This window comes from Palaemon carinicauda, chromosome 37 (genome assembly GCF_036898095.1).
Source record: "Palaemon carinicauda isolate YSFRI2023 chromosome 37, ASM3689809v2, whole genome shotgun sequence".
Taxonomy (NCBI): domain Eukaryota; kingdom Metazoa; phylum Arthropoda; class Malacostraca; order Decapoda; family Palaemonidae; genus Palaemon; species Palaemon carinicauda.
The window spans coordinates 29,388,571-29,398,570 of NC_090761.1; the positions used below are offsets into that span (position 1 = coordinate 29,388,571).

At 37.3% G+C, this 10,000-nt stretch overlaps 2 protein-coding genes across 2 annotated transcripts in view; one reads left to right on the forward strand and one right to left on the reverse strand.

Moving 5' to 3' along the window:
- The window catches only part of Pif1 (Pif1 DNA helicase), a 94,564-nt gene extending 87,386 nt beyond the window's left edge, over nt 1-7,178 (reverse strand). The window contains exon 1 of the mRNA XM_068360956.1: nt 7,075-7,178. The gene's annotated coding sequence lies outside the window, so the exon portion shown is untranslated. The remainder of the gene's footprint in view (nt 1-7,074) is intronic.
- Nucleotides 1-10,000, forward strand: part of LOC137629251 (uncharacterized) — a 33,323-nt gene that overhangs the window by 15,620 nt on the left and 7,703 nt on the right. Inside the window, exons 2-3 of the mRNA XM_068360514.1 lie at nt 7,468-7,580; nt 7,719-7,786. Coding sequence (XP_068216615.1) covers nt 7,468-7,580; nt 7,719-7,786 — 181 coding nt within the window. The remainder of the gene's footprint in view (nt 1-7,467; nt 7,581-7,718; nt 7,787-10,000) is intronic.

Consider the following 10,000-nt stretch of genomic DNA (forward strand, 5'->3'; position numbering starts at 1 on the left):
ACAAAACATGAATAGAAATCGTATTTGACATTTAAGCAAATAAAAAGAATTGAAAACAGTCTTCATTTTTTAATTTTCGAATCTATGGAAAAAAAAAAAAAAACTCTTATTTGACTCAATGCAACTAATTGAATTAGCCAGGTCATAATCTGTCAGTCTTGTTTAAAGTGTGAGTGAAGACGAGCGCGGTCGCGGTTCATATAATATTATCTCGTTTCGTGATGAGATTTCAACCTGCTGCTATACATCAATGTGAAATGTAAGCGTAACATTTGATTTCCATGTGTAGTATATCGATTAATCTTATTTTATGGGTGTTTCCTTGTATGTGTAGATGTTTTGAACTCCGTGCTTTCCAGTCGGGGAAAGTTTAGCCAGCTGTTTACTCAAATATAGTTTTACGATACTACAAAATATGAGCTTCCTCTTGTAACATCGAGTGTAATTCATCCTTCAATATGTCATTTGATTAAATATTTTTCAATGAATAATCTCCAGGGAAGAGTAATTTCATCTATTATATCATAAGAGAGTTCAAACGCCAATACGAGATTTGCCATGACAACGTTGGGCACGGGCGAGCATAGGCCTAGTATACAGCGGGCTGGTTTTATCTGCGTAGATAATCTCAAGATTTCCTTTATAAATAAATAAATAAATAAACAAATTAGAGATGTATATACTATTTCTCTAAGTTAAATGATAATATCTGAAGCTTATTTTCTTGAAAACACGAACGTAGATCTTTAGGAGTATTATTTTGGCGCTAGCTGAAAACCAGCTGTTGAAGCTTTTGTGAGGTGTTAATACCCTTCGCTAGTTAGCAGAGGGGGATAATGGGGGTAACCCATCACCCTGCTCACACCAGCACTAGTAAACAACTGCCACTTTGCAATTACGGCAGACTTCTGGGGGAAGGTGATGGCAGGACCAGTATGTGCAAAGAGCTTCAGGTTTTGTATAGTTAGGAAAAATAAAACTCATTCCAAATTTATCATTTGTTCCGGCACTATAAGCAAACCTTACTCTCTTTACATAAGAGACTCACCCAATGGTGGATGAAAGTCCTAAACCCAACTGGCTGGAGACTGTCCCAGGGTGACACTGTGCTACGCACTAGTTGTTTAGAGGGCACCCTGATACCTTGTGATCTTTGTATGATGACAGCTTGGGCAATTGGCACTAGCGTAGAATTTAGCGATGTGACTTGCCCAGGTATGCATAAATTTGGAGCTAAACTCCCCACTTTACCTAGATATTACCCAACTGAACCTCTCTTGGAGAATGGCGACATAACAAATATATCAACGTACATAGGATGCACAAAGGGCATGGTACCCACCTGCAGTCAGAGGAGGTCAGCTTCCAGAGTTCCTTGAATGCTGAACCCCAAGAAAGGGAAGGATGAAAAGGAAGTGGCCAGTCTCTTACTCGTGGGTAACATCTACTCTCAACTAACTGCTACATGTCTAACAAGGGAGCTGAGGTGTTACTGACCATGTTTTGTACAGCCACCACAGGACCAAAGGTAAATGTATCCAGGTTCCAATGGGTTACGTCTTGTAGGTAGTGGGTGGTGGCCACCGTTTCCGTTTCCACATGCCAGCTTGTAACACCTGCGTCACAGAGAAATTCTTTTGAACGCGAGGAATGTGCTGACATTCCTGGCTTCATGAGCCCGGGGATGACGACTGGAAGAAGAGGAGCCTGGATGCATGGCTTTCTCCATTTCCTGTCTAATCCCAAAGATATAGAGTTCTTTGTAATCTTTCTCTGGTTCTCCCTGTACTCACCAAGAGCCTACTGATCTGATGGTGGGCTCTGGAGGTTCTTTTTAAGCATTTCCTCCTTGCCCTAATAGGGCAGAGTAACAGTTGGTCTGGGTCATCTGTTACAGAACGGATGGGCTTAATTCTAGGATCCGCTCCAGGCCGGTTTTGAGTCCTGGCTATGATTCCATGATGATTCTGAGTGTCTCTTCTCCCCATTCCCCTACAGCAGGCGACGTCATGGAACAGACCATGTAGCTCATTGACTCACTCTGCAGAGGACAGTGCTAGCAGAAAGACCGTCTTCTGGGTCATCCCGAACTGATGCTTGAAAAAGGCAGTGCTCCTTTCAGCTTGCACAGTATTTCACTACATTTCCAGGAGGTGGTCTGATTCCCAACTGAGGGCTGGTGCACTCAGAATTTCATAAAAGAAGAGACTTCTATTCAGTTTAAAATGAGGCTTAAGGCAGGGTGATAGCCTTTCAGTGCTGATACCGAGAAAAGTTTTCTTTTCTGAAGAACAAGAGCTCTGCCATTGTTGGTATAATGGCACTAAGGGGAGCGATACCCTGTCTATGACACCAACCACAAAGGACGGTCCACTTTCCCTCATCTACTACAGATATTTTCCCGGAGGTATCCTGCCATTCTTTTGTTCTCAATCTCGAAAGCCTTTCTTTCTGACGGGTTGCTGAATAACCTCCAGGCACCGAGGTCTTCGGTGGGTCGAGGTCCTAAGATCTAAAAGGTGGAATTGTTGGAGGATGATCGGTCAATCTTGAGACTACAATACCTGCTTCAACTCCTGGACAAGGTCCAGGAACAATAGGGGACTCTCGAGAATGAGAATGTTCTCGATTAAACCCCAGAAGCCTGTTTTCTTGGCTTAGGTGGAGTGCCAAGGAAAGAAAGCGCATACCTCAATATGTAGCCCCTTACGAGGACCCTCAAGCAGAAGCGACAGACGCCATGTCTCTCGACTGGAACAGATGGAATCGAATCTATCTGTTCCCACCAACCAATCTCCTGCTGAAAGTCCTCAACAAGCTAAGATCCTTCAGAGGAAAAGCAGCAGTAGTGGCCCCAAAATGGCCCAGAAGCAATTGGTTCCCTCTAGTTCTAGAATTGAAACTGAAGCTGTTTCCTCTGCTAAACACATTATTATTCCAACTGGTTCAGAAGTCGACTGTCTACGCTTCATCCTCGAGAACCAACAGCCTACATCTCATGATTCTCTCACCCTAGCAGCCAAGAAAAGGTTTGGGATCTCAAAAGACAAGATCGACTTTATAGAAGAATACAAATCAAGTTCAACTAGGAGACAATATGAATCGTCTTGGAAGAAATGGGTTTCCTTCGTGAAAGCAAGGAAACCGACAGAAATATCAATAGATTTCTGTCTCTCCTTCTTCATCCACCTACACGAACAAGCCCTGGCTTCCACCACAATAACTGCGTGTAAGTCAGCTTTGACTAGACCTCTTCTTTACGCCTTTCAGGTGGACCTTTCAAGTGAAATCTTCAATAAGATACCAGAAGCATGCGCTAGACTCAAACCAGTAACCCCTCCAAAGCCCATATCGTGGTCATTGGACAAAGTCTTGCACTAAGCTTCGAATATGAACAATGAGGATTGCACCCTAAAGGATCTAACACAGAAAGTAATATTTCTGTTTGCTATAGCCTCAGGGGCTAGAGTTAGTGAAATAGAGGCCTTATCCAGGAATGAAGGCCATATTCAGTTCACAGAAATGGGAGAACTGAAGCTTTTCCCTGATCCTACCTTTCTCGCCAAAAGCAAGCTGCACACCAAAAGGTGGGGTCCTTGAAGAATCTGCCCTCTGAAGGAAGTTGTCTCTTTATGTCCAGTAGAGTGTCTTATGGTCTATCTTCGAAGAATTTCAGACTTCAAGGAGGGACAGCTCTTCCGACGCGAAACCTCAGGATCAAATTTATCCCTAAAACAACTGAGGACGAAACTCACCTACTTTATTCGCAGATCCTGACAGTACACCCGCAGGTCACGATCCAAGAAAAGTGGCTTCTTCGTTGAATTTCTTTCAACATATGGACCTTGATAGGCTCCGCTCATATACGGGGTGGAAATCATCCAGAGTCTTCTATAAACATTATGCGAAGCAAGTGCACGAGATAACACACTTTGTGGTGGCGGCAGGTAGTGTCATAAAACCTGTCGTCTAGTGCTGCGATGAACAGTGGACTGTTTTGGGACTCAAGTGTATCGGGTGAATAGGTGTTAGCACCCTTGAGTGTAATACCTTCTAGTGAAAATCACTATGGTGATTTATGGACTGTTCTATATAGGTGCAGAATCTAACCAATAACACCAGTGCCGTGTGAACATTTGTACACAGTGTTGAAACATATCCAACATCTAAGTGAAACTAAACAAATTAACTTCACATTATTGAGTAGCATTTTAACAAATAAATTAATATATGTATATTCTTAAAAAAAAAAAAATATTTATATATATATATATATATATATATATATATATATATATATATATATATATATATATATATATATATATATATAACCAGGATATTCATATATACAAGCTAGATTCCTTCTCAGGATACATTTTTATCATTTTGTTTTGGTCATGAAAATAAAAAGCAAAAAATGTATCTGCATCTTTTATCCTCAGAAACAAAATAAAAGATTCCAGAGCCTTTCTATTTTCCCTTAAATAGACACCCTGTTAGTATGATTTCCAAAGAACAACCCGGTAATCTCGAAGGAAGTTTCCTTCGTGTTCATACGGAAATGCAAACTTTGAATCCTTATAGTCGAAGTCGACAATTTCCCTGCAAGGACAGGAAGCCTTAAGTTAGTTCCAAACTTAGCGGATATGACAAATAACGGTAATGTCATATACAAAGGTCTAGGAGACCATATAGGGAACTCATTCAAAGTAAAGGCACTTATACAAACCCACAAATATAGTACTTTCAAGTTAATTCTCTGGTAAGCTTCTATCAGGATGACATGGCCGAGTCCAAAAACCGGATTTTGAGCAAAGCGAAAAATCTATTTTTGGGTGAGGTAACCATGTCGTCCTGATGGACCCACCCTTCTTTCGTAAAATGACCCCACCCGAAACTACTCTATCTGTGGCTATTCCTTCTTAAATGCAACAAGGAATGATGGGCCGTAGTAGTACAGAAAGGGGGTCCACCGGGTACCATAATAATGGCTCCCCTTTTGTTCGCCACTCTTCCCCCTCAAAGAGTTGAATCTATTTGGGGTGAAGATTGCTATGTGTTGTATAAAAAAATACGTCCCCTGATATTATGCGATATCCTTACGAGAAATTTTAAGGGTATTCCCGCCAGGAGTTAGAATTCTGGAGACCTACGGTTAATTCTCTGGGAGTATCACTGTAGCAGATATCCCTTAGAAAGCTACCTAAAGGAACCTTCCATCAGGACGACATGGCTATCTCACCCAAAAATAGATTTTTCGTTTTGCTCAAAATCCGTTTTGTAGGAAGGTCTTAGAAGAAAATAAAGATGAAAACATTTGTAGGAAGGTCTTAGTTAAAAAAAAGAAAAAAAGATAAAAACATCCTAACAACCTACAATACATTGCCATTGCCATGACCTGCCTGTTTCATTATTAGTTAGGACATTGGAACTTGATTAATTGAATAGACCTTTGAAAATATACTACTGCATTTTGAATCCCATATACTACCGCGGAAAACTCTCCTAACGAAGTTAAAGATTTTAACAAATAAATTCTCATTTTACTCCTTTTGTCATCTTAGCACATACCACAGGATCCTCTTTCCATGCAGTAGTTCAGAAAAAGACAGACAGGTGATGCCTCTCGTGCAAGTTACTTGTTTGAACAGAATGCTGTAAAGGGCCCCACCGTTCAATATTCTAAACCTGTTCCTTATTTGTTTTCAATATTGGAATATACAGGGTGTATGTATAATAAATGCCATCAGCTAGGAGTGAAATGGGTGACGAATCAAACACAGGGTAAGTGAAGAATACGGCAGTGTAAGGGAGATCACAAGACCATTAGGTAAGTAGGTAAGGGCACAGCTTGTAGGTTAGGTTAGGTGGGGAAATTTAGGTTAGGTGGTGTTCTTGTGAAGACATTTAGAAGAAAAACAGACAGCTTTTGTAGTACAGCGGTCACATCTTATGCACAACCAGAAAATGGAATGAAAATTGCAATTTTCTATGCACGGGTCTCCAAATTTACAATATAATTATTGCTCTTATTTTATTTACCATGTTCATGATAAAAGTTTAGGGAAGAAATATGTTTGATATATTTAGTTTAATATGGGGAAATGGAAGCCAAATCCATGTTCAAACCGACGGAGCGCGAAGCAACTCGCCCCTTTAAATAAGTTTGTATAACTGATAATTAATAGTGAAATACTAGCCTGCGGGGCTAACTTATGTAACAAAACTTATTCTGCTTGCCAGAACATAGGAACAATAAATTGCCAAGTAACGGCAGAGCAAAAAACGGTAAATAATTAGCTCAATTAGGTAAGGAAGTATTTGTAATAAGAACTCCATAGAAAATGGGAAGGAAAATCAAATTTCTGTGCATCGGGAATCCTATGATCCCGGTAAATAAAGGACAAGTATTTTTTACCACGTCTGATCGTTACCATTACTCTGTTTGGATGACTGTAACTCTATTTTGATGACTGGTTTTTATGATGAACCCGGGGGAAAGTTTAAAAGAGTAGAAGAGGTAAATTAAATATCATACAACTAAAACTGGAATACAGCACAAGCACAAAGCCATAGCTTTCAGTTGTGGTAGTCAACCCACCATAACTTGAAAACTATGGAATTTTGCCTGAAAACTTTCAATATAGCACATAATACACTGTAATAACCTAATTTGCTACAAACAGTTGATTGCACTGTTCTATAATTTTACCGACCTGCCGGCCCTAACACATACTCAAAACTATAATATATATATATATATATATATATATATATATATATATATATATATATATATATATATATATATATATACATACATATATATATATATATATATATATATATATATATATATATATTATGGTAAATTTGTTATTATATAATATATATATATATATATAATATATATATATAATTATATATATATATATATATATATATATATATATATATATATATATGTGTGTGTGTGTGTATATCCAAAGTGCCATACCGTAATAAGGAAACAATCAGAAGCTAAAGTATAATAAAAGTTAAGACATGAATTATGTAACCAATCACACGTACCTTTAAATCAGGATTCTTTATTGTCGCTCTGGTTTCTAACTGCGAACTCGACAAACCACATTTGAGGCGATTCTATCAGATAATATATAAATATAAAAATCTTAGTTTATACTAAAAGTAACTGAAACTACTGAATTGTTTGCTACTTTGCTATAACGGTAACAACAAATTTAAAACTACCTCAGTAGAGTCAGTAACCTCAACGAAGTCAGGATCAGATTGACGTTGACGCTTCGCCTTTGCAACGGCGCTTCTGTGTTTTTTTATTTTTGTGTGTTCTATTTAATTATTGCTTATGTGCATAGTGCAAAGCTTCTTAACTTATTCGTATTGTAATTAAGCTTAATTTACCTGTAATATAACTAAACTATTAATAAAACTCTTAATCTTTAGTTTCATCCCACTCTACATTGCAATCAGCTAGAATAACACCTTACTATCAACAGTTTGGACTTTTTAAATCCATCTTTCATATGCATTGGCCTACTAATGTTTCACCAACTGCGGTAAATCTTTGGCCATGAAACTAAATGATCGTTATTATCTTCTTTGCATAGGTAACACATATCATCTTGTGTATTTTCATAAGAAAAAAAAAACTAGGGAGTATACAGTACAAAATTATGAAAGGAATATTTGAACAGGTTGCTACCACACCATACTGGTGGCCAATAGCAGAAACAGGAATATGGCCAGTTGAAAATAGAATAGAGTATGAAAAGGTGATGCTGCCTCATAACATCAGATGACAAACGGCTAGTTAAGGAGGTAGTGGAAGATCAAATGAAATAACCATATGGAAAATTTTAGGGAAAGAGAAGTTATAAGTAAAAGTACGCAAGCTGGGCTGTCTGTTAGGGAGGTAACTAATGATAATGAATTTTTTGCAGGTTGCAGGGCTTTGCACCTACTATGATTCATCTAGCAGAGTGCCCACAATCACAGTGTTGTAGAGAGAACAACAAGGAACCTAGAACCTACAGCTGGTAGATAATATGAATTTAAGTATTCTCATTACACATGGAAAATGTAGAGGACAATGGACTAGAAGCGAAAATGGAAAATGTACTGTTATAGTCTACAGAATAATTAGAAAAGAGGACACGGAAGTAGTTAAAAGCATCCACATAGATGAGGAAAAGGTAGTAATATCCTTCAGAATAACAGATTATGAGATAGGATTATAAATACAGATCCCAATGGCATGATAATTCAAATGGATTGGCAAACGCGTAATAAGCAGGATAATAAGAAGAGAAGAATCCTGGATTTTTAAAAATTCAGAGAAGTCTGAAGCCGCAGGAATATTTAAAATCATCAAAGTACAAAATATGACAATATAAAGTTATGATAAAGGACAAAGGCATCAGACATGTCATTGATCATGTCTAGAGTTTGGCCGTTATCGTCGCCACGCTGGCCACTGCAGATTGGTGATGGTGGGAGTCTTTGGTCTGATCGCTCACGGTAAACCAACCTTATTATATTAGGGGTGGCCTTGATCATGGCTTAGCTGATAATGGCGTTAGGTAAACCGTTTCACCACTCCACTCAAAGAGGGGTATATATATATATATATATATATATATATATATATATATATATATACATATATATATATATATATATATATATATATATATATATATATATATGTATATATATATACAAGTTCTTGTCTTTGTGTGATTTCGCCTAGGGCCCTGATCCCGAGTTCGTTAAGAGAATCTAGACATTAATGTATAAAAATATATGGCTTATTTGAATATGAAAATCACGTCTAAATGTGCAAAATTTACCATATATTTACATATATCAGGGGCGTAGGAGCGTTTTCCTGTTTGGGGGGCTAAAGTTCGAAATGACACTGAAGGCGGAGCCGCAGGCGCGAAGGCATGGGGGGGGAGGGTCTGCCCCCCCCCCCCCCCAGAAAAATGTTATGAGGAAACACCTTCAGATGCGATTTCCTGGCATCTGACAGCATATTGTATTGAAAACAAAATCATATTTTTGGAAAATTTTTATGTAACCAATTCCAATTTTTACACAATAACAATCATAAAATACCAATAGACCTATATATATATATATATATATATATATATATATATATATATATATACATATATACATACATATATATATATATATATATATATATATATATATATATATATACATATATACATATATATATATATATGTATATAATAATTGTGAGTAAGCAAAATTATGAACAAGTATATTTCTAATATAAACATACATATTTGAAAGTCATGCCTGAGACCAGAAAAGTATACATATTAAAAGTGTATGAATAATGTAGGCTATAATTAATACTTCATAAGCTCTGATATTATATAAAAGTATACATATTTAAAAAGAATTATGAAGAAATTATATATATATATATATATATATATATATATATATATATATATATATATATATATATATATCACTAAAAGCCTCTCACTCTACAGGACGAAGCAATATGAAACTATCGCTCAATTAAGAGGAGAATTACTCACTCGACCGGACGAAATAATATGAGAATATCGCTCAATTCAGAGGAAGAACAGAGAGGGTTCCCAGTCCGAGTGCTTTTAAAGTAACATCATCATCATCATCATGACCATCATTATCATCATCATCATCACCATCATCATCATCATAATAATAATAATAATAATAATGATAATAATGTCACTTCTAGGACTGAAGTGCGCGTAGGCCTACGTATGCAGCCGTTTCCAGTGCACTGCAGGATAAAGACCTCAGACATGAAATGCCTAGGCTTTGGCCAGCTTTAATCACCAGGCTGGCCAAAGGCAAATTGTTGATGGTGGGAGACTTTGGTCTGATTGCTCACAGCAAACCAACCTAGTATGGGTGGTCATGTCTAGTGTAGCTTTGCTGATCATGG